This window comes from Hyla sarda, chromosome 7 (genome assembly GCF_029499605.1).
Source record: "Hyla sarda isolate aHylSar1 chromosome 7, aHylSar1.hap1, whole genome shotgun sequence".
In the NCBI taxonomy this organism is placed as follows: domain Eukaryota; kingdom Metazoa; phylum Chordata; class Amphibia; order Anura; family Hylidae; genus Hyla; species Hyla sarda.
Window position 1 is genome coordinate 111,020,071 of NC_079195.1, and position 24,091 is coordinate 111,044,161.

A 24,091-nucleotide genomic window follows, 5' to 3' on the forward strand; every position below is an offset into this window, starting at 1 on the left:
TTACGGTATACCATCATCCGTCCTGTAGTCTTGTTTTTTGTAGTGGGGTTCTCCTTTATAATTAGCATTAAAAAGGTTTAAGCGTACCTTTCAGATCACCCAAAAAAAAACACAATAAAAAAAACACTATATATTGCTCAGTATCTCATCCTGATCATGTACATGTATTCTTTATGGGTGGCATTTATCAATGTTTGGTTATGTATTCTTTTTTTAGTTATTTTTTCCTTACAATTTTTTTTGCTTATGTGTGACGTATTTATCAACTGGTTTCAGCATGTTGATAAATTTTTCACTTAAGCAAATTTTTTTTTTTTTTTTAACTCTGGTATTGGTTTTGTCTGCTCCATGTGAGCTGGAGTAAATTTAGTAGGTTTATTCATGCCCTGCGACTTTTTTGCGACTGTCGCATTTCATAAATTTCTGACCACTGTAAGTCAAAATCGTTTTTCTACAAAAAAAAGGGAAAAAAATTTGCTTTTCTCGCTGTGAGAACAAAAAGTCACACGGAAAATCGTGCAGGCGCAACTGCGACAATTTAGCGACAAAATTAGAAGAAAAAAAAATTGACTAAAGCCGTTGATAAATGCCCCCCTATGTGCCTATGCCCAATATTTCTCTTCTAATTCACTTCATTTACTTGGAGTGATTGCAAAGTGAAAGTACTTTTCATTTACAGAAGGGGGGCGGGTTATCACTATGATGACCACTCCCCCTCTCACTGCTCTGGGAGCGGTAACCCTTTTCTTTCTGGTTTTATGCTATACACACACACACACACACACACACACACACACACACACACTGTGTGCCTACAGCTTTTGCAAAACTACAGCTCCCAGCATGCTCACACATCCTATGAGTTGTAGTTTTGCAACAGCTGGAGGCATATGATTGGTAAAACTGATTTTCAGCAGTGTTGCGGCAGGCTGTTCTCCTCCACTTGTTGCAAAACCACAACTCTCAGAATGCCCACACATTTGATTGTAGTCCCCCTGTAACACACACATACATATCCACACACACTAACTATTATATATATATATATATATATATATATATATATATATATATATACACACATATACACACACACATATATATATACACACACACACACACACACAGGGACACTTTTTAAATAAAGAAATCCTCCAGTCTTCTGTCTCCTGCTCAGTCATGGCAGCAGTGTGCTTCTACCCCTCCCACCTTCTCTTCACATAGCAGACAGTGAGTGAGCCTGTGCTTCTGCCCCTCCCCCCTTCTCTCCACAGGAGCACACAAGCATCAGCTTTAGACCTGCAGACCTGTCAATCATGAAGTGGGTCTATGACACAGATGACGACAAGTGGACACAGCAGGTCTAGTATGTATCCCAGGAGGCAGTTCTTTGATTGGCTTTTTCATTATGAATTACTGAAAATGTTCTACAACATATCCCATTTAAGTTTTAACACGTTGTAACCCTTCTGTGAATTATTTGCTGCTCACTTGGTACATTTGATTCAGGGTGATAATTTGCTACCACTCTTTCTGTGAATTAAAAAGGAATCTGTCATCAGTATCACCTGCACTAACCTGTTGTATAGGCTTGCAGTCCGGTTGACTGATGTAAATGATACTTACCAGTCCCAGTTTCTTGCCTCCGTTCTGCCACAATGCTGGTTCTTTGGTACATGCAGACAACCTATTTGGGGCATGGGGGGGAGGGGGTAAAGTTTCCAAGCTCCCCATACATGATATCTGGTCAGCATCTTCCTATTAATGCTTCCTCCCCTGTTCTGAGCCTCTGCAGAGTGGAACTCCATTCTGCAGCAGAGTAGACTCAGCACAGGGGAGAAGGTGTTAATAGGAAACAGGTCAATTGAATGTACCAAAGAATACAGAGATTGCAGCCATTTGGAGGAAGATTATGGGGACTAAGTATCATTTTCAAAAGTTTCACCTGCAGTACAGGCCAGTAAATATGACAGATTCATTTTTCTGGGTTGATTGATCAGGGCTTAAAATTTGTATGATGAGAAAAGGTTGTCAATGTATCAAGATCATAAGCTTGAACAACAAAACCTTTTATTTGTAGAAAACGCTTTCATTTTTTGGAGGCCTTTTAAAAAAATGAAAGAAGCGACCTGATTGGTTGCTATGGGCAACTGAAACTTTTCCTCTGGACAGGTTTTGATAAATCTCCCCCTTTGTCCTCACCACTTTCCATCTGCAACGGTTAATGGTATGTGTATTTGAAATGGGAAAAAGGAACAAACAAAATAACCATAAGTTTCATATATGGTAATATGGCTGCTTTACAACATCCTAAAGATGAACTAATAATGCTGGGAACCAAAAGCTGGGGGGGATGGGGGGGGGGGGGGGGGGGAGGGAAGGTACAAACTGCTTCATCCTCATTGATAAGCGAAGTCTTAGGACCCAGTCAGTCAGTGCCCAAACAGTGGCCATGTTCATCAAGTAGAACGGTTATTGTATGTTTGAAAGCCAAAAGGAAAAGAGAAAAGAATAAACTTTACTTGAAAAACTGAATAAGTGTTTATTGTTGCAGAATTACATTTTTTTATACATATTTCATAAATGATACAGGATTTTACACATCTATATTTTGCTTATTTATAGGACATTCCTCCATGCTCCAAACCTCCCCACACACTCACACAAACCAGACCCTTTAGAGACAATTCCTGTGTTTTACTGTTCTTTTAAACCTTTTATAAAACAGGATCAGGCTATTTGCTGCCAAAGGAGCCTATGTTGTTATTTTCTCCAGCGCCTTCAGCATCAGAAGTGCAAATGGCAAAATAAAAGCTTTCATTTTTTTAGTGTTAAAATAAAAATCTCCTGTTCAAGATCAGTGTTACCCAAGCAGAAACTTTAGGATTAACGCTTTGGCCATCATCATGTGAAGATTTCTTGTAGTATTAAGTTGCCTTTGAACATTAAAAGAAATGATGGTGATTTCAGACAACCAAAGATCCGTATTGTTATTCGGGCCTCTAGATGTAGATGATTGTCGATCAGACTTATTCCATAGCAGACATTCACGCCCAATAGATTTCCATAATTTAATGGGCACACTTTGAAGATATGGATATCATACGAAGGCATGCTACACCTCCAGAAAACCAAGATCACACATTACGCCTAGAAGCGGTTTATTGCCAATCTTCTGTACGCTGTGTTCTGCATGGATCTACAATCTTGAAAAAAATACAGGACACAATAGAAAAGATAGAAACAAACAAGGAAATATGGAAAATGGATTAAATCCACCTGAGAGGAGAGTCTTAGGTTAGAGGCAGTTACTTAAGACTACAGTTGGCAGCATCTGCCAGCCATGTTCAATGTGGGCACAAGATTTAGGCTGGCAAGGAGTCCATGGTAATGTAACTGCCAGTTAAATAATACATGAAGAGAACACATACACACTCTCCTCTCTGTTTCAATATATGCAAGGCACCAGTCAACTGGCTTCACTTCTTTAGTTCTGTAATCCTTTCCCTGAAGTAGGAGCCTTTCACAGTGGGGAGTCCTTAAAAAAATTGTCTCTGCAAAATAGAAGCCCAATACCACCCATCATTACCCCATGCCAACCCCCAACAAGAGACTGCACCATTTTGATATTGAAAGTCTGTGGAAGAGCAGCTTATTCCAAAGGAAAAAAAGGCAAGAGAACCCCTGAAAACTTTGGAGCAAAAGAGAGTTGATATCTCAGTTGTTGCCACTCTCCAGTCCTTCAGTGGTACATCGATAATGTACACAAAATATAGACAAGGCCAGATATGAGATATTTCATCCAGGAAGATGTTGCACTTCTGTCAACAGGGGATGAACCAGAAGATTGAAATCTCTATGAAGATTTTCATTGCATTAGAATAAGGTGGTAACCCCCTTCATATTCATGCAACCCTGATTTTCTACCCAACTGATCATCCAATCAGGAGTGTAGAACAGGGGAACATCTCCCTCCCAATATAAAAAAAGACAAAAACAAATAAAAAAAAAAAGACATAAAAGCCTATCATGCATTGAGCCCCTGAAGTATATATATATAGCCAAGGCAGTGGGAGGGAGAGGGATGGGGGAAATGGACGTTTAATAAAGTGGTTACAAAGAAAAAGAGAGTGAAAAAACAAAGTCACGTGCAGTTTCTTAAAATGCATAGCAGGAGGTTTCACTGTTTTGGGGGCTTGGATTAAAATTGAACAGTGCTGTATCTAAACACAGAAAGGCATGTGCATGAGCCTGGAGCTCATCATGACAGCTAGGCAGCAGAAGGCCTTCACATTGTTACAACAAATGCTTGAAGACTGCAGACTAGCTTTATAGTGAGGTTACTACTGGTCCACGGTTTCTCCAAATGGCATACTTCGTGCCCTGTGTTACGCGTGTTACCAGTGAACCAGCAGACCATTAACCCAATGTGCCCCACAGGAACCTGCCACATTCTAACTTGCCATAAAACGAGGAAAAGAAAAAACAAAAAAAATCTAATAAAAAAAATAGTTATTCATAGTCCAGAACTTTTATACTTTTGTGTATCATTCATCTGCATTTCTTGACAAGTAAAATAATTGATATGGACTAAATAAGAACCTTTTTTAGCCTCAGAAGGTTTAACAAAGCCAAGGCTCCAAGTTCTCCTTAAATTCACTTCTGTCTGGTCTTAAGCAGCAGCCTAAAAAGTTTTAAAAAATACAAAAAAATAAAAAAAAAATGTATGGAAGAAACACAAAATAAGAGGGAGACATGATCACCCATCCCAATACCACATCCCAGCTACCACCAATAATGCTTTAATTTCAAAGGCAAGAGATATCCACAGGTTTTGCTGGGGATTTAGGAGTTTTGCAATCTTTCTTTGTCATCAATTTGTTGGATCGGGAGATGCATCTGCAGAGGATCACGCAGTCTTTTAAGGTCCAACTCAACCTATAGGAGAGAAAAAAAAAAAACCTTAGTTTTAGTTTAGCTTGCAATGTAATAATGTTTCTGCAACTCCAACTAATAAAGAAAGTTACCAAACTCTGCAAAAATGCTGTTTCAGAGATTTGATGCACAGGATTTTCTGCTGCAGATTTCAATGTAAACTAAATGACTGAGCACAGCTTCTAATCCTGCACAGGATCATGTATATGTGAATGCACCCTTAGTCAGAATTTGCTTTCAAAGCTGTACAAATACAGCATACAAAAAAAATGCAAAAAAGTTACAATGGATTTTGTTGTTGGATCTCACCCGTATACAAAGGAAGAAGTAAATCACCATTCCATGACACAATAAGCAGCTGTGACTGCAAATCTGCAGGTAAAATTCACAGCTGTTCTGAACCATGTGGATTCACCAGAAGGGAATTTTTCTTTCTCCAGACCAGGATGGCAGAACCAGCTCCATCAAAAGTATTTAAGATTTTTTTTTTTACTCTTTTAAACTCACTGAAGTGCTTCTCAAAACACAGACCCACAGGTTCCTAATAGAAAAGACAGCCCTGTCTCTCTGGCACTAGCCAGATAAACCCACTCTTGTGGACCGGGCATGCCCATGTATTACATTATCCATTCATTTGAAATGTCTGACTTTGCTAGCCTACTTGAAGGGACAGTCTCAAAAATGTGTAACTTTTTAAATCTGGGGCAATTTAAGACTGTGTCAGATGTTTGCTCTTCAGTTCTAAGTTTAGACCAGTTTCTTTCTGGCTCCTTTTGGAACAAATCTTTGTGCCAAAATGTTGTTGCATTTGTGGTGTATGGAATTGTAACTTTGGCCACATCCCTTTCTTAGAAGGACATGCCCCCTTGTTAGTTGTGACCCAGTTTTAGTACATTTTAGCAGTATTCTGCTTAATAAACTTTTCTTCATTGCTGTGAGCCACAATTTTAATGCATTCTGGCACAAATTGTCTTAATGAGACAGGCCCCCCCCCCCCTTTTTTTTTTTAAAAACATTTCCCTTGGCTTAATGTGAATGGAATGACACCTCAGCACTAAGGTTGTAGTTTTTAAAAATAAAAAAAAACAAGTGAGAAAAACTGACTTTGTTGTTTATAGCAGCCTATCACAAAACAGCTTTCATTTGATAGGAGCACATTTACAAATAAAGGGTATGTTCACATGTGTATATTCTGATGCAGATTTTCTGCAGTAGATTTTGATGCCTATTGAAGTCATAATCTGCATCACAATATGCATGTGTGAACATACCCTAAAGCTGAGCTCTGATTCAAAGGCAATAGACCGTTTTCTCTTAGGCCGTTTTGATAAATCTGCCCTTTAATGCTTTGACAACTACTAGACCACTAACACTACTAAAAAAAATAAACTGGCAAGAAAAAAAAACAACCCAATCCTAATAGACAGAAAATAGTCCAATAAGGGTTTCTGGGAGAATGCTGGACAGATCAACCAACAAAACCACAAATTCCTGCAGTTCGGTTAATCTTAATTATACCAAGAGAACATACATATATGTGTAAAAAACAAACATACCTGAGCAATATCATCCTTGAGTCGATTGTATTCTACATAATTAAAACCTGTTTTTCTGGCCGTTTTATGGAAAAAATTAAGGAACTGTCTGTCTGTGGCATCTGGATAAATATATTCCTGTAATGGAAACAAAACATTTATATTTAGCAAAGTCAGAACTTTCCTCATCCTTTTTCATTGACCATGTTATGACTGGCGATCTCAATTTCCCTATCCCTTCTAGAATGGCTAGCTGAATATGAGTTTGGAGGAACTGATTTCTGGGTCACAGGGTCGATTCAACCCCTTTCTTAAAATTTGGAATTTATGGAAACTCTTGATTCAGTTGTTTTCACCTCTCTTGTGCAATACATCAGTATTTTCAGAGTCTTGCTAGTGGACTGAGCTGAGATTAAGCTACTGTCACCCTGGTTTTACGGGATATACCCCTTTTTCCATTCTCCTACCCCCTTTCTTTATCTCTCTCATTATTGTTCTGTCACCATGCCAACCCTCCGCCCCTACCCACCATCCATCAAATTAATTTAAAGGGTTCTTCATCAGTATTTATTTTGGTATTATGCTTATGATTACCCCACACACAGTCTCTAAGGAAGGAGAGCATTTACTCTCCAAAATGCATAGGAGGCGTGAAAGAGCTTGCTGTGGTGACATGATGGGCAGAGCATTTAGGCACTGTGCCAGTAGACCATAAGGGGAGTGCTACCAGCCTGGTCACTCACTGATCGCAGTGTCAGGAATTAGCCTCTAGGACACTTTCATTTTTTACTCCCGTTTAGAGAATTACCAGCTCGGCATTGATCTAGGATACAGAGTGGGGATGCAGTGCGGTCACCAACAGAGGCAGGTAATCGCCCCCACTACTTATCCCGCACGGGTGTACAGGGATTCTTACTTTATTTAGCACAGTAGGGGCAGAGTGTGCTCTGCCTATACCTGTTACTACTGCACGGCATACACTCCAAGCTAACATATGCCTAAAGGTGCCTGTTTTATAGGAATTTCCCTTGAGTCTGATACATAGTATTCCTTTTAAGTTCTTGTTTATGCTATTGTTTTTATGGCCTATTTTTGGTGATTATCCTTTATTGAGGACTCTCTGTAATACATCACAAATAACACATTATATATATGTTCCTTTCAACCAATCATCAACCAATTGTTCTTTCAGTGTTTATTTTATTTGCTTTCTGCCCCTTTAAAATCAATAAAAATGAGATTATACATAGTTATCAGGTTATACTCAATACTACCAAATGTGGTCAAGATAAGGAATAATTTAATAAAATTAGTATAACCTCCTAACTAGATCACCCAAAAGTAGTTTTTTTTCCCATCAAGAAAGCAAATTCTCACTTCATCCTTTACTAGCAATCAGTAGCGCCATGTAAGGACTCTCCAGTATGCCACAATGGCCTCCCCATGAAATTACAGACCAAATACCGCTGTTTGCCTTTGTGTCCACTCATGTCCTGCTTTCATTTGGCTCAGCACGATCATTACAAAAAAAAAAGAAGGTGCTTCATGTTTAGGATCTTGAGAATGCAAGGTAGGGGGAGGGGAGATAGCAGCCGCTTACCAAATCAAGTGGTGTAAGCACATACGAAACAATGGGGAGCGCATAAAACTGGAGATGTAGGTGTCATCCGCAGCTTTCCTGGAGTGTATAAGGATATCATGATGGTGACTAAGGCCGATGCAGGAATATCTTCGGTGCTGAACTAAGGAAATCAGAGGGGACCAGAGGAATAAAACCAGGCTTGTTTATTGTACAAAGATGCAACGCGTTTTGCTGCGCAAGTGCAGCAAAACGTGTTGCATCTTTGTACAATAAGCAAGCCTGGTTTTATTCCTCTCGTCCCCGCTGATTTCCTTTGTCCAGCGACGAAGATTTTCCTGCACCGGCCCTAGTCCCCTTCAGTACTGTCATTAGGACACCGTCCTTTAGATCTGATCTATTGAGGCGCTTCTTAGCCAATTCATGACCAAAGCTAAAGTTAACTGTAAGATTATCAGAAATCAGCTTATACGTTCCTTCAGGAGAGGAAAGGCACTGATATCAAGCCAGTTAGAGAATACATTATCTGATGGACTTTACTGATGGCAAAATGTGTAGAACACAAAGAAAGAATATAAAAAATGGAGCCTTTCAGTAGTATGAGTAGTTTGCCTTTAGTAAATACTAACCTTTGAGACACAATTAACTATTGGGGACCACCTTGTATACAAAATTCTTCTAACATGACATAATACTACCTCTACATAATAGATGGGCAACTCAACTGAGCTGGTGATACTGTAGCAGGTATTCCAAGTTCCAATGATTACTCATGTTTTCTAAATGTATGAACTGATGATCAATCTGAGGTCTACTGCTACATCAATCTGTAAACAGGAGTTTCTGTAGTTTGGCACAACAGACTGCCTACAGTCTAGTTGCTAGACAATGGGTAGCCCATGGGAATTTTTAAGTCCCGCAGGTGCTGATCAGTAATGTCACATGACTATTGAGATGAAACTTGTGTGCTTATAGAAGTACACTAAGGGTGCCGCCGCGATGCCGCTGATAGAATACTATTCATACATCGCGCTGTAGCCTGCAGGGGCATATTATATAGAAGTGCTGTGGGGGCTAGATATATAGTATTATCTGGCCCCCACAGCACTTCTATATAATATGCCCCTGCAGGCTACAGCGCGATGTATGAATAGTATTCTATCAGCAGCATCGGGCCTGCAGTGGCTGGTGCGACGCTCTGCCAGTAAAATACTATTCATACATCGCGCTGCAGTAATGACATATGCGCTGGCAGGGGGTCATATAAATGCGCTGGCCGGGGGTATATAATTATAAAGGCGCAGGCGGGGGGTTACATTATAAATGCGCTGGCGGGGGGGGGGGTCACACATATATATACTGCGGGGGGTATATATTTTTGCGCTGGCGGGGGTTATATCTTTATAAATGCGCTGGGGGGCTAGATATATAGCGCTATATATTTTGTCCCCCCACAGCGCTTTTATTATACATTGTCCATTTTTAAAATCCCTGCAGGGAGCCCTGATTGGCTCCTCGGTACCGGCCATTCAGAGCTCCCCGCGGGGAATTTAAAAATGAAAGTAAAATACATCAGAGATCGCAGGGTTGCAGACCATGCCGCCCGCTTCCCTGCTTAACTTCTGATCAGATCGGGTCTCACTGCAATCAATCTCTCAGCCCCTGTTCTACTACCCCCATCATGGAACAGAGTCTGATCCATGATGGGGGTTGTAGTACAAACACTAATGTAGTCCCCCCCCCAGCCACCGGCAGACTCCTGCAGACAGGGAATTACTACACCCATCATGGAACAGACTTGTTTCCATGATGAGAGTAGTAGAAGTCCCACAACACTGCAGGAGTCTGCTGATGTCATGCTCAGATGTAATTACGGATATTTTAAACCCTGGTGCAAACGGATGACATTAAAGGTTCATCCGTTTGCCATAGACTTCAATGTTAAAATTATGATGTCCGTGTTTTCGTCCTATTTTTTCACGGAAGAAAAAATACTGCATGTGCCAATTTTTTCTTCCCTGAAAAAAACGGAAATGAGTGCAAACGGGTGCACACGGATGTAAACGGATTGCAAAAAAATCCCTTTGACATGAAGGGGATTTTTTTTAAACCGTTTTTAATCCGTTTACAATCTGCAAAAACGGAGCTGAAACAGGGATAAAAAAACGGGGACAAACTGCTTTGTGAACGCACCCTAAAAAATGACTATTAAACAACCTCTATCAAACAAATGTATATTTTTACACACAAAGTGATTGGGCTTTACATGCATATGATCGCAATAGTCAAGCAAGAAAAGTGTTTTATTTCTGAATTATTGGCACATCATTTAAAAGCAACTTTTCCATCAATACCTTGTATACCTAAATACATTTATGTAGCATTTAAAGGGAACCAGTCATCAGATTTTACCCAATATAACGCTTGGCAAAGCGTTATATAGGGTAAAATCTTTATTTTCACCATTCCCGGGGGATGCTCCTGCCCCCATGGATGGTGAAGATATGAAGTTATAAACTAGTCACCGCCGCCGCCGTAAGTAGTCACCTGGGCGGGGAGCTCTCCTCCCATACTCCCGTTCTTCTGCCGGGAGCGACGCCCCCTCCGCTTGATTGACGGGCCGCGTCATCGCTCTGCTCCGTCTGTTCAGTGAGTGGAACGATGACGCGGCCCGTCAATCAAGCGGAGGGGGTGTCGCTCCCGGCCGAAGAACGGGAGTAGATGAGAAGAGCTCCCTGCCCAGGTGACTACTTACGGCCGCGGAGGTGACTAGTTTATAACTTCATATTTTCACCATCCCTGGGGGCAGGAGCATCCCCCGGGAATGGCGAAAATAAAGATTTTACCCTATATAACGCTTTGCCAAGCGTTATATAGGGTAAAATCTGATGACTGGTTCCCTTTAACATGCTAAACTATCCAAAAATATGTAACAGTATAAAGTATTCTCGAAGCATTAAAGAGTACCTGTCATGATCTTGTTAAAATGTTATAATCCTCCCCAGCAGGCGTGACATCATCTAAAGCCATACAGGGGAGAATTTCCACCACCCACTCTGCTACACATGAGCTATGATTGGCTAAGGCTGCAACTCTCCCCTCTAACCCCCAAAGACTGCACCAAAAACCATGCAATGCACTGATCTAACATTGTCACCAGTATGGAATATGAATTGAAGCTGACAAATTCCCTTTAACCTTATTAAGATGGACATATATTTATGAAACTACTAATGAAAACTGCTAATATTTCAGCTATGTAACTACTACATACAAAAATAGTTTAATGTGCTAGCCAAATCATTTCTGTTGTCTGAAGTCAATGGACAGCTTAAAAAATTCTAATGACATTTTATTATTACTGTTGTGAGAGAAGGAAGTTTTACTCACCTTGCCTGTAAGTAGAAAATAACAATACATTCCAATGATACCGCTATACGTGATGAAGTAAGTGACAGGCTCCATGATATCCCAGGAGTATTCCCACCACGTCAGGCGAGCGAGGATTCCAAACTGTACAGACATATAAGCTAAGCCGCCCCACTGGACAATCCTGGTCATCTTCGCTGCTTTCTGAGCTGTCTTAAGCCGAGCCTGTGCAAACAAAAATCAATTGCCGATAGACTTTATAGTTTTTCTTTCATCTTAAACAAAACTGTATCCACCCCTCTCCCAAAGAACAGAAGCAGGAAAAAAACAAAACAAATCATCAAGAGGTAATTTGATCTTGAAGTCTCCAATTGGTGCAGCTCCCACCTACACATGTGGCAACTGCTGGCCTTTTTGAGGGGGGGGGGGGGGCGGCAGTGACCCCTGTTTTTCCAGCTTTTGGGATCCCATATACGAGATACCCACCAATTGAGCATTTAAGGCATACATTGTGGTATTGTCATTAGAACTAGAATTTTTTTTTTAGTTACTATGTTACTTATTCAACCTTAAAATATCGCTGATTGTAAAACTGCTACATTGTACTATGCCTAATGTTTTAAATACACTATAGGAGCTTTTATTTTCCCCATTATAAAAGTACCCGCCACCACCCCCTTAAAATTGGTAAGAGGAGGTTTTCAGGCTTTTCTTAAAGTTGCTTGGGGCAGGGAATGGGAGGACAAAAGAAAAACAGTCCTCAACAAAAAACTGTACTCCTCTGCTCCACCTGCTGTGGGGTGCCAAGTGGAGGTTCCCCAGTGATGTCCCTCTACACTGGGTCCCTGCAGCCAATAATTGGCCTCAGCAGTCACCTAACCATAAGTAAAAAGTATATATAAATATGCATTAATCAGCGCTAATAGTTATGGTGCAATAGTCTGCAGTTACCTGTGTAGTAATATATGTAGAGGAATCTGAACTGTAAATGCTGGACGGTTTAATAAGGTGCACTGTGCTGTAAATACAAAGAGTATAGTCAAATAGGTGCAACATTCTGCTTAGAAAATGTATTAAAATATGTATATCTGCCCCTTACTTCTCAAGGGGATTCATTTTTCTCCCAACCTATAATAACATGTTAATGGAGGTAAAGTGCACTGTGCTAGAAAAGAATTGATCTATAAGCCGGGCATACATAGGTGTCAGTGCCAGATGAGTTAGTACTTCTCTTGGGCGCAATGCTCTGCATCTGTAATAATAAAAATACCTGTAGATCCTTTTTGTTTTGATGAGCTTACTGTTGTATCGAGAATCCACGATGTCAGTAGTAGATATGCAGCGGTGTAGAGTGTGGGACACGGGCGGGAGATGCCACCGGCCAAGGCTGTCTCCCGTCCATGTGTCCCACACTCTACACCGCTGCATATCTACTACTGACATAGTGGATTCTCGATAAAACAGTAAGCTCATCGGAATAATACATCAAAAAGAATCTACAGGTATTTTTATTATTACAGATGCAGAGCATTGCGCCCAAGAGAAGTACTAACTCATCTGGCACTGACACCTATGTATGCCGGGCTTATAGATCAATTCTTTTCTAGCACAGTGCACTTTACCTCCATTAACATGTTATTATAGGTTGGGAGAAAAATGAATCACCTTGAGAAGTAAGGGGCAGATATACATATTTTAATACATTTTCTAAGCAGAACGTTGCACCTATTTGACTATACTCTTTGTATTTACAGCACAGTGCACCTTATTAAACCGTCCAGCATTTACAGTTCACCGATACCTCTACAGATCTTACTACAGACAGGTAACTGCAGACCATTGCACCTTAACTATTAGCGCTGAATAAAATAATATGGTCCCCTATATACCATATACAAAAAGTATATATAAATTAGTGATCGACCGATGTTTTTTTAGGGACGATACCGATACTTATACAGATATTCCGGGGATAAGTTTCAGATTGTGGGGGGTCCGACCGCTGGGGCCCCCCACGATCTCCTGTACGGGGCCCCGGCTCTCTGGTTAGAGAAGGAGTGTTGACCACCGCACGAGGCGGCGGCTGACACGCGCCCTCCATTTACTGCTATGGGAGAGCAGAAGCGCTGCCTTCGGCAATTTCCGGCTCTCCCATAGCAGTGTATGGAGGGGGCGTGTCGGCCGCTGCTTCGTGTGGTGGTCAACACTCCTTCTCTAACCAGAGAGCCGGGGCCCCGTACAGGAGATCGTGGGGGGCCCCAGCGGTCGGACCCCCCGCAATCTGAAACTCATCCCCTATCCTTAGGATAGGGGATACATTTTTCAATCCCGTAGTTCTCCTTTAAAGCGGGCACTTTAAATCAATGAACTGCAGCGGCTTTTGCGGTGCCAGAGACCGCCTGTCCTGGGGTCCTGACTCCAATCACCCACCCCCCCACGCCGCACCCCCCACGCCGCACCCCCCACCACCGCGCCGGCCAGAGACAGTCACTGCTGCTGCCCCATTGCCTCCCCCATCCCCGGTTTTATAATTACCTGCTCCCAGGGTCCACGCTTCTTCTGGCTCCTGCGCGTCCTCCTGAGCTGTCGCTGTGCTAGAAGTAGCCCCGTACCCTGGGAACAGGTAATTCTAAAACTGGGGATGGGGGAGGCAATGGGGCAACGGCAGTCTCTGGCCGATGCGGTGGTGGGGGGTGCGGTGGTTGGGGGGGCGCGATGCGGTGGTGGGGGGGCGCGATGCGGTGGTGGGGGGTGCGGTGGTGGGGGGGCGCGGCGTGGCACAGTGCGGTGGTGGAGCGTGCGGCGCGGTAAGGTGGTGGAGCGTGCGGTGCGGTAAGGTGGTGGAGGGTGCGGCACGGTAAGGTGGTGGAGGGTGCGGCACGGTAAGGTGGTGGAGGGTGCGACGGGGTAAGGTGGTGGGAGCGGTGCGGGTGGCGGGGCATTATCGGAATTTCACAAGGTAATTGCCGATACCGATAAAATCGTGAATATCGGCCAAACCGATAATCGGTCGATCCCTAATATAAATATGTATTAATCGGCAGCTCAGCCTGATCTTGTCCACCCTAGGTAGCACTTGTAGTTTATATTTTTAAAGTCACATAACCATGCTACGTGTAAAGGGACGACATCAGGGAATTTCTGCTTGTAAAGCCAGGAGTTAGTATAATTTCTTTGCCCTCTCATTACTTAGCTTTGGCCAATTTTGGGAAAGGATTTCAAACCTCCTTTAGAGTATGTTTGCACATTGTTACAAAAATTTCACACAAGGAAATCCATAGCATGTAATTAGCAGGTATCTCTACATAGCTTTAAATCCAAAGCATTGGGTGCAGATTTTGAGGATTTCATTGTGGATTGTATGCTGTATTTAATGACAGAAGAAGAATACATTTATTTACTGACTCTGCTGAAAGGGCTAGGCATATAGCAGTCTAACAAGCAAACCGGCATGGAGGTGGGAGCAAGGGGGAGTTTCAGACGTCAGCACTTAAAGGGGTTCTCCGGTGCTTAAACATCTTATCCCCTATCCTTTGGATAGGGGATAAGATGCCTGATCGTGGGAGTCCCGAAGCTGGGGACGCCCGTGATCATGCACGCGGCACCCCGTTGATAATCAGTCCCCGGAGCGTGTTCGCTCCGGGTCTGATTACGGGGAGACTACAGGGCAGGCGGCGTGTGACGTCACGCCTGCGCCCCCGTGCGACGTCACGCTCCACCCCTCAATGCAAGCCTACGGGAGGGGGCGTGATAGCTATCACACCCCCTTCCGGAGGCTTGCATTGCGGGGCGGAGCGTCACGTCACACACCGGCGTAGGCATGACGTCACATGCCGCCCACCCTGTAGTCGCCCGTAACCAGACCCGGAGCGAACACGCTCCGGGGACTGATTATCAACGGGGTGCCGCGTGTATGATCACGGGCGTCCCCAGCTGCGGGACTCCCGCGATCAGGCATCTTATCCCCTATCCAAAGGATAGGGGATAAGATGTTTAAGCACCGGAGAACCCCTTTAAAAGGGGTACTCCGGTGAAAACCTTTTTCTTTTAAATCAACTGGTGGCAGAAAGTTAAACATATTTGTAAATTACTTCTATTAAAAAATCTTAATCCTTCCTGTACTTATTAGCTGCTGAATACTACAGAGGAAATTTTCTTTTTGGAATGCTCTCTGATGACATCACGAGCACAGTTCTCTCTGCTGACATTATTATAATAACGCTTTATTTATTGTTGTCCTTAGTGGGATTTGAACCCAAGTCCCCAGCACTGCAAGGCAGCAGTGCTAACCACTGAGCCACCATGCTGCCCTTAGCATACATCTGCTATGCATGGTTGCTAAAATGGACAGAGATGTCAGCAGAGAGCACTGTGCTCGTGATCAGTGTTCCAAAAAGAAAGGAATTTCCTCTGTAGCATTCAGCAGCTAATAAGTACTGGTAGGATTAAGATTTTTTAATAGAAGTAATTTACAAATATGTTTAACTTTCTGCCACCAGTTGATTTAAAAGAAAAAAAGGTTTTCACCGGAGTACCCCTTTAAGGGGCTTGGGAATGCCTCTAACTTCTGGCACCAGAAAATGAAAGCACGTTCCTACGTTAAGATAGTACAGATAGATATTTGAAAGGTACCAAATGTCTCCTTGCCTTAACCACCATTGAACAGTGTCAGCAGTTTGAGATGTGAATTGCTGTTGACTGATTGCACTTTAGCATATTTCATTATTTTTCACCCTAGATGGCTGTACTTTTTTTTCCATAATACAACAGACAACCTCTCTAAAAAGGAGTTATTCCTATAGAAGACCACATATTTAAGCTTTACCAGCTGTTTAGAAAAGGTCACCTATTGCTCCTATTCAAGCTGTGTCATAAGAGTACAGCAGGCACTCACAGTGGTTTCCTTAAAGAGTACCTGTCACCAAACTAAACTTTTAATATATTGTTCTTTATGTAATTATAAGACACTTTGCTATTTACTTGCTGTTAAAATGCTCAACCTTTATGCTTTTAATGTGATTTAAAAAACGTCCACTAGTTGGCTCTGTCCTGTTACCTGCCGCAAGTCAAACCGTTAGATTGGTCTTCCCCCGACCTGGCAGGAGACCAAACTCAGGAAGTTTGTGCAGGGAATGGTGAGGCACAGCTCTCGCAGGTTTCAGCGACGTTGTGCCTGCTGGGAAACTCCCACTTTCACCTGCGGGTAGTTCACACAATGTGAGCAAAGGGAAAGGTATGATACAGAGAATTTTTAAGAGCAGGAGGGGTGTTAGGAGAAGTTAGGGAATATAATCTGAGTTACTTTAGAAAATATGGTTTGATGACAGGTACTCTAAGCATTTAATAAGTGCTGTCTAGATTAGAACCCAAGGTACCTTTTCATGAGGTTCAAGCTGCCCCTGAAGCTGCTCTAGTCGACTACAGAGCTCCTTCTCCCTGCTGACCTGGAAATCCTTGATATGCATAGAGCTGTGCAACTGCTGCACAAGATGCTTTACGTCATTCATAGTCGTTGCATGTTCATGGCTTAACAGTTCTGAATATACGAAGAAAAAAAAAAACACCACAATGTTATGTTTTGCACAGAGCTAATATAGCGTCCGGACTCCCGCGATCAGACATCTTATCCCCTATCCTGTGGATAGGGGATAAGTTGTCTAGCAATGGAGAACCCCTGTAAGTACATTAGCCAAGTGATTCAGGTTAGCACTATCAGTCTAAATGAGTTTATAGAGAAGGAACCCGTATGAGTCTCATAAGTTTGACTGTGATGTTTCTAAAAGAAATTTAGTTATAAGCAAAAAGCAACAGATTAGTAATAATTAGTAAAAGTGCCAAAGAATATCAAATTCTTAGAGGGTACCTCTTTGAGGCAGGTGGCAGGACCCCAGGGCAAATTTCAGCAATCTACTTGCAATGCGGGTGATTGGGTCTTGCTCACTTTTAGCAGATAAGAACAACGTTTCCAGGGTTTTGAGCTGGGCTCCGGCTGCCTGCCTAAAATGAAAGGACGCAAATGTACATCTTGGTGCCCAGGTACTTACAGCACCAGGATGTACATTTACATAGTGTACATGAAACGGGCACAGGAGCTGCGCTCGGTCCATGCACAGTAAGTCCCAGCTGCTATCAGTAATGGCAGACAGTAGCTATCGTACTGATGTCCCCATTAACCACTCAGATGCCATGATCAATATTGATCTTCAGCAGTGCGGCTCTTCTAATGGCTGATTGGATCACTCGCCGCTCTCCCAGGGTCGTCTTCTCTGGTTTGCCTTGTAGCGGAAGTGAATAAGCCCCTCCCCAAATAAAAGTGTAAATTGTCCCTTTTTCCATTTCTCACACAAGGCGTAATAAATAAATTCACATATTTGGTATCTGTGCATGCATAAATGTCCAAACTACCAAAATATAATGCTAATGGTATTCCCGTATTGGAACTAGCATTTAAAAATACTAACAATTACTGTTTTTTTATCACATCACATTTCAAAATATAATAATAATGCAATAAGTAGTGATAAAAAGTCACATATACGTAAAAGTGGTACCAATAAAACTTACACATCACAGCGCAAAATAATGAGCCCTGTATACGGAAAAATTAGAGGGGAAAGATGATAGGTGGCCAGAATAGTTCTGTTTTTTTTTTTGTTCTTTTTCTTAAATACGTAGTGCAATAATAGAACAACATCTAAAACATTGGTATCATCTTAATCGTATTGACCCACAGAATAAAAAAAACATGTCATTTACCGTAAGTGTACAGCGAATTGCAAAATGTTTTCAATTTCCCCACACAAAATATATATTTTTTGTTTTGCAATACATTTTATGGTAAAAATTACGTATTAACTCCTTAAGGACACAGCCCATTTTAACCTCAAGGACGCAGCCCATTTTATTTTTGCGTTTTTCGCTTTCACGCTGTACACTTCAAGGTAAAAATGACATGTTTTCTTTATTCTCTGGGTATTCAAGGATGTGTGAGGACTCATTTTTTGCACCATGATCTGTAGTTTCTTTTAATATCACGTTTGCGCATGTAAGACTTTTTGATCGCTTTTTATTAAAAAAGAAAATTGCAGTTTGAGGTTATAAAAAAACAAAAAAAAAAAAAACGGAGATTTTGGACTCCCCCTCCCCCCCCCCTAGGTTTACACCGTTCGCCGCAGGGGATCATTAACATTATATTTTTTTAGCTTGGACATTTACCCATGTGATGATACCAAATTTGTTTATTATTAATCTTTTTTTACGCTTTTGTGTATTAAGGGGTGATTTAAAAACTATTGAGGGAGTGGCTTTTTCAAACAAAAAATTTCCCATTTATTTTACCCTTTTATAGTCCTCATAAGGGACTATTTATAGCAATCATTAGATTGCTAATACTGTTCAGTGCTATGCATAGAGTGCTGCACTGTCACAGATGCCGTGATCTGTATTGATCACGACATAGGAGGGTGTTAATGGCAGACATCAGCGTGATTGCTGATGTCTGGCATTACCGACTGGTCCGGGCTTACGACAGCCGCTGGGATCAGCCGGGAATAAAGCGAGCGCAGCTCCTGCGTTCGCGTCCCAGCCCCGCAGCAAAATGTACGGCACTGTGCGCGAAGTGACGCTTTGCAGCGCCGTACATTTACGGCTCATTTCCTTAAGGGGTTAAAGTACAATTGTTTGCACATAAAAAAAAAAAAAAGCCCTCATATGGGTCTGTGGATGAAAGTTTATGAAAAATGATGGCTCTCAGATGATAAGGAAAAAACAAAAATGCAAAAAATAAAACTGTGTCCTTAAGGCCAAAATGGGCTTGGTCCTGAAGTGGTTAAGGTAAATTAATTTCACAGAACATTACCTCTTTTTGGTGTCCGCACATCGTATATTTTATCATTAATGGACAGTTTGAAGTCATCTAGTAGAAGAACATCAATGCCTGTGGAAGAGGCAACACGGGCTCCATCTGAAAAAGAATATATGACATATCACTATATAATTAGTATACCAGTCTATATGCCCTAATGGGTGATGTGATCAATAGAGAGTGGTGCTATTAGGGCATATGAAGTTAATGGTAAGACTGGTTCAACTAACAGGCAGAGCAGACCGCTTGTGTAAGAACATCACTGAGAAGGCCACTGATTATCTCCTGCCCTGTAGATGACAGCTGAACACACAGGGTCCCCGCAGCAGGACATTCCATGTGCATCAAGTCCTACTTTATTAAAAAGGAGATCCCCCAAAGAGAACCCTTTCCAAACACAAGAACATAAAGCTTAAAATCCTGAAACTGCCTTTATAATTGAAAGAACGCATTTTGAGGTCAGGTACAGTAACAAGCTGTCAAACCTGCGGAGTAGATAGCTACTCTGTCGATTCCCCGGTCTTCATCCTGGAGCTGCTGCAGAAATACTCCCACAGAATCTGAAATAGGCTTCAGTGTAAAGCGGCATTTCTCTTGTCGGGATGGCAGGCTGACTGTTACCACCGGCAATCCATTTTGGTAAGCCACAGTCACAGCTAGGAAATAATGAAAAAAATAAAAAACATAAAAAAGGTCATTACTAATACTTGTGCATCACTTTACTAAATATGTTTTATATAATTTTATTGGGGTATAAAAATAATATATGAAACCCACAGCTTTAAAGCTTATCTGAAATCAGCCAGCTTGGTGGTATCCTCAGGGAGACACATTGCTCCCTCAGTTCTACATGTAATATTAGGTCAATAGATTCAGAGAACAAGAAGTAATGCACCTACTCACCATCAGAGGGCGATGCTGCACTGCAAAATGCTACTTTTTGGCTCAGCCATGGAGGAAGTCTCTGGTGCACCTAGAAAAACACAAGTACATATATTATTTTTATTAATCATTGGGATGTTATCGTGCAGCTTTAACTCTATTAGGACCCATTAAACATTCTAATGTCTACCATTTCTAAGACTTCATTGACCTACAAAACTCCAAGCACCTTCAAAGTTATCAAGTACTAATAGGATTAAGCTTTAATATGAAAATAAACAAATTATTATTTCTGGTCATTTCATGGTCTTTAAAATTTCAGGGGTGTTTGGTCTTGACAATGCATAACCCACATATTTAGTAATCTTCCATCACCTGTCATACACACAGATCAGGAGAGCGTCTCACTTTCTTATCTGTTCGCTCCTATCTGCACAATATACTCTCCATGTCACATCACCTTTGGACTGGGAACAATGGTTAATAATTACCAGTACTCCTGATTAGTCACAGCTCCATTAGAGTTCCCCTCCTTTCACTTTGCTGCACCTATGTTCATATAGATCTGCAGGAGGATAGCAGTGCTGGATGAGGTGATAAGCCTACACAAGACCCAAACTTCCCTGGACAATACCCGTTTGCCGTGTTTTACCTGGCAAACTACAACCAACCACACCAAAGAGAGATTGTATTGTGACCCTTAACAGATACATTACACTTTAGACCACAGCCCATACACTTTCGACAAAAGTCCGTGAAATCTGCTGCCACCGGAAGGTTCTCCTGACTGCCTTAAAGGGGTACTCTGCCCCTAGACATCTTATCCCTTATCCAAAGTACATCCGATGCATGGAGTGAGCTTCGCTTCGTGCCAAATGACTAGTGATGCGGAGGGCTTGTGACGTCATGGTCACGCCCCGCTCATGACGGGTAGTGGATAAGATGTCTAGGGGCGGATTACCCCTTTAAGTCTATAGTGGTCTCTTGACTCTCCGTCTACAGACTTTGCAGATGGAGACAAGGGTTGGACATTCAAATGGGTTGGATTTCAAATGTCCAACCCTACTGTTTAGGTGAAATAGGTCACCACTCTGGTGGCGACATACCCCTCCCTACACCATAGAGAACACACAAAGGTTCGAGAGTATATGGGAAGGTTGGAAAGATAGGTGATCAGTTATTAATAGTGTATAGCCACAGTAATGTACACTGAGATAAAACATCTTTATCTAAACAGGACTGAGACTTTGACATGACAGCAGACGAGGGAGATATATATTTTAGTGAACATCTCTGTTCCTCAGTCCCTCCAGTGTTTATGACCTGGAAGGAACTTATAACCAATGGAGTAAAGTCCCTTCAACTGGCCACTAATGTAGTCACTCCACCTACAGTGGTGTACACAGCTCCTTAAAAACAAAACAATGGTCCAGATTTACTAATACTTAAACAGTGCAAACTGAAGAGCCAACAGGGGCATCTGGATGATTGACCCTTATGTATGGAGCCTTCACATGGCTCAAACATGTGCAGGCTGGGCCACATGAATGATCACAGGGTTGACCCTTTACTTTGTCAGCCGCACATCATTTTACACAGGGCAACACTTGACAACAAGGACTTTATGGCCTTAAAGACCTTTCATGCTAGATTCTATATTAGATTCTATTACAAGCAGACAGATCACTATTAAAGAAGCACTTCAGAATTTTGTCTTTTGGCTAATATAGAGCAGCATAGGCTATTAGAGAACAATTTAGAAATTCTTGTGTATGCCTAATGCTTACCTGTTTTAGCACAAGTTTTCAGCCATACTGATTACAATTCCATCCCTGAAATGATTTTCTAATACTGCCTACATTTCCTATGCATCCTTTGGCTTTGCAGAGATCGGAAGTGGTGTTTTATCACTGCACCTATTGATTTAATTACCTGGCTAGAGTGCAGCAGCTGAGGCTCACAAGTGGGTTGAGGACAATTCACAACGTGCAGATTAAAATGCACTCTCATTTAAAGTGCGTTTTGTTTTTTTAGAGAAAAATCGCTGTGAGGTGAAAGTGATTTGACCTACCACAACAAGTGAGGTATTTTAGGAAAAGGACCCAGTTAAAGTAATGAAGCACATTAATGCAGCTGTGCTGGAATAAAACAGATGGCACTGTAGGACTAGTGAATGTGCAATTATATAGGCAAAAAAGATGCAAAAATCCTGAATGTTTCTTTAAAAAAAGGTATAAACCAGAAGGTAGAAAGAATGTCTGCACTCACATTTGTTGCAAAGGTAGAAAATACTTTATAGTGGCATATCCAAACAAAAGCCAAACTTCACCCGGTGCAGGGAGGGAAAGGCCGCTCCATGCCCGAAGCAGCGGCATGCCACAGGAACGACCGTATCGTTTCGCGTCACAGGCGCATCTTCCGGTTCCTATCTCCAAATGTTAACAATCCAGTATAAATAGGTAAAGGGGGAGGAGTGACCCAACACCAGGATAATAAATAGGTAAAAAATAATAATTGTACAAAACAATATATAGTTAGCATTATTAAAAACAGAGATACATCTTATCCTGTGGTGCTCATAAAAAGAAGGCCTAATGCTTTAAGTTTTATAATCCAAATCGCTTTGCATTGTAATCATTTTACATGCCTGGATGGTACTATTTTAAAAAAATGTAACAATAGGTCTGTTTTGTGCTGTGTCCACCAGTAACTGGTCCTGCTCTAAAATAAACCAATTGGCCAATATTGCATTTTTTATAATCTGATTCATGGGACTGTTACCAAAGGAGAAAACAAATCACTTATTACTATTTTCTTTTTAAATCTATTTGGAATCAGTAGCTCTTTTCGCTCTCTATTTTCTGCTTTACGGAATGCCTCCTCAATCACAGATTCGGAATAGTTTCTCTCTCTGAGGAGTTTTTTTTTTTTTTTTTACTCTTCGGCTTGTTGATAGTAAGATAAATTGTTATTTATTCTCTTGAGTCTGACAAACTGAGTAGGGGATATTGTTTTTTTTTTTAATGTAAAATGGATGTGAACTCTGGTAGTGTAGTAAAAAATTTCAGGCTACGGTACCTCTCTTCAAAAGCCGGTAGTGTTTAGCACTTGTCCATCAAGACATAATGTTACATCTAGGAATTCTAGAGTTTTTCCACCAAATTAAAAGGTAAATAGCATGTTCATACTGGCCCATATTTATCATTGCCTTTAGACTGCTTTTTGTGTCTACAAAAGGCGCAAAAAAGGCACAAGCAGGGTTTATTTGCGCCTTTTGTTTTACACATTTCTGCTGATTTTGAGTTGTAATCCACAGATTTTGGCAATACACATGATATGGAAGGGTTTTAAGAACTGCACCTTTTTGTGAAAAGGCGCAAAACCACTGAAAAGTCTCAAACTACACCAGCCCAGACTTAGCTTTTTGGTGTATGTGAAGGGAAAAAACTTAAGAAAATGTGACCTGCACAAAATTTATCAAATGCTCTGTGACCATTTAATAAATTTGGTGCTCCTACACATTACCAGCACACAAAAAAAGGTGTAGAAAAATGCTTCACTTACAATGATAAATGCAGGCCACTGTTCTTATTTAAATAGTTAACAAAATCTCTATATTCTTCCTGTGTGCCGTACCACACTATCAGAACGTCATCCACATATTTTAGGAACAGCTTCACACACCTGATGAAGGGGTTCCTGAGAATGTGGACATACGTCTGTTCAAATACCACTAAATAAAATATTGGCTAATGTACAGGATACAGGGCACCCCATAGGTGTCCCATGGACACGTCTGTACCAATGATCACTGTAACGAAAAGTATTATTACTTAGGCTGGATTCACATCACAATTTGAGTGTCCGCTGCAGAGATACAATTTCAGAAGCTCAAATCGCCTGAAATCGTATCTGTGCAGGGACAGG

The 24,091-nt window shown here is 41.5% G+C and overlaps 1 protein-coding gene across 1 annotated transcript in view; it reads right to left on the minus strand.

Moving 5' to 3' along the window:
* Positions 1–2,527: 2,527 nt before the first annotated feature.
* The window catches only part of MCU (mitochondrial calcium uniporter), a 112,028-nt gene continuing 90,464 nt past the window's right edge, over positions 2,528–24,091 (minus strand). The window contains exons 2-8 of the mRNA XM_056530454.1: positions 20,186–20,255; positions 19,768–19,938; positions 19,277–19,381; positions 16,794–16,954; positions 11,440–11,643; positions 6,492–6,608; positions 2,528–4,938 (exon numbers count right to left, since the gene is read on the minus strand). Of these exons, the coding sequence (XP_056386429.1) occupies positions 4,846–4,938; positions 6,492–6,608; positions 11,440–11,643; positions 16,794–16,954; positions 19,277–19,381; positions 19,768–19,938; positions 20,186–20,255 (921 nt within the window). The 3' untranslated portion in view covers positions 2,528–4,845. The remainder of the gene's footprint in view (positions 4,939–6,491; positions 6,609–11,439; positions 11,644–16,793; positions 16,955–19,276; positions 19,382–19,767; positions 19,939–20,185; positions 20,256–24,091) is intronic.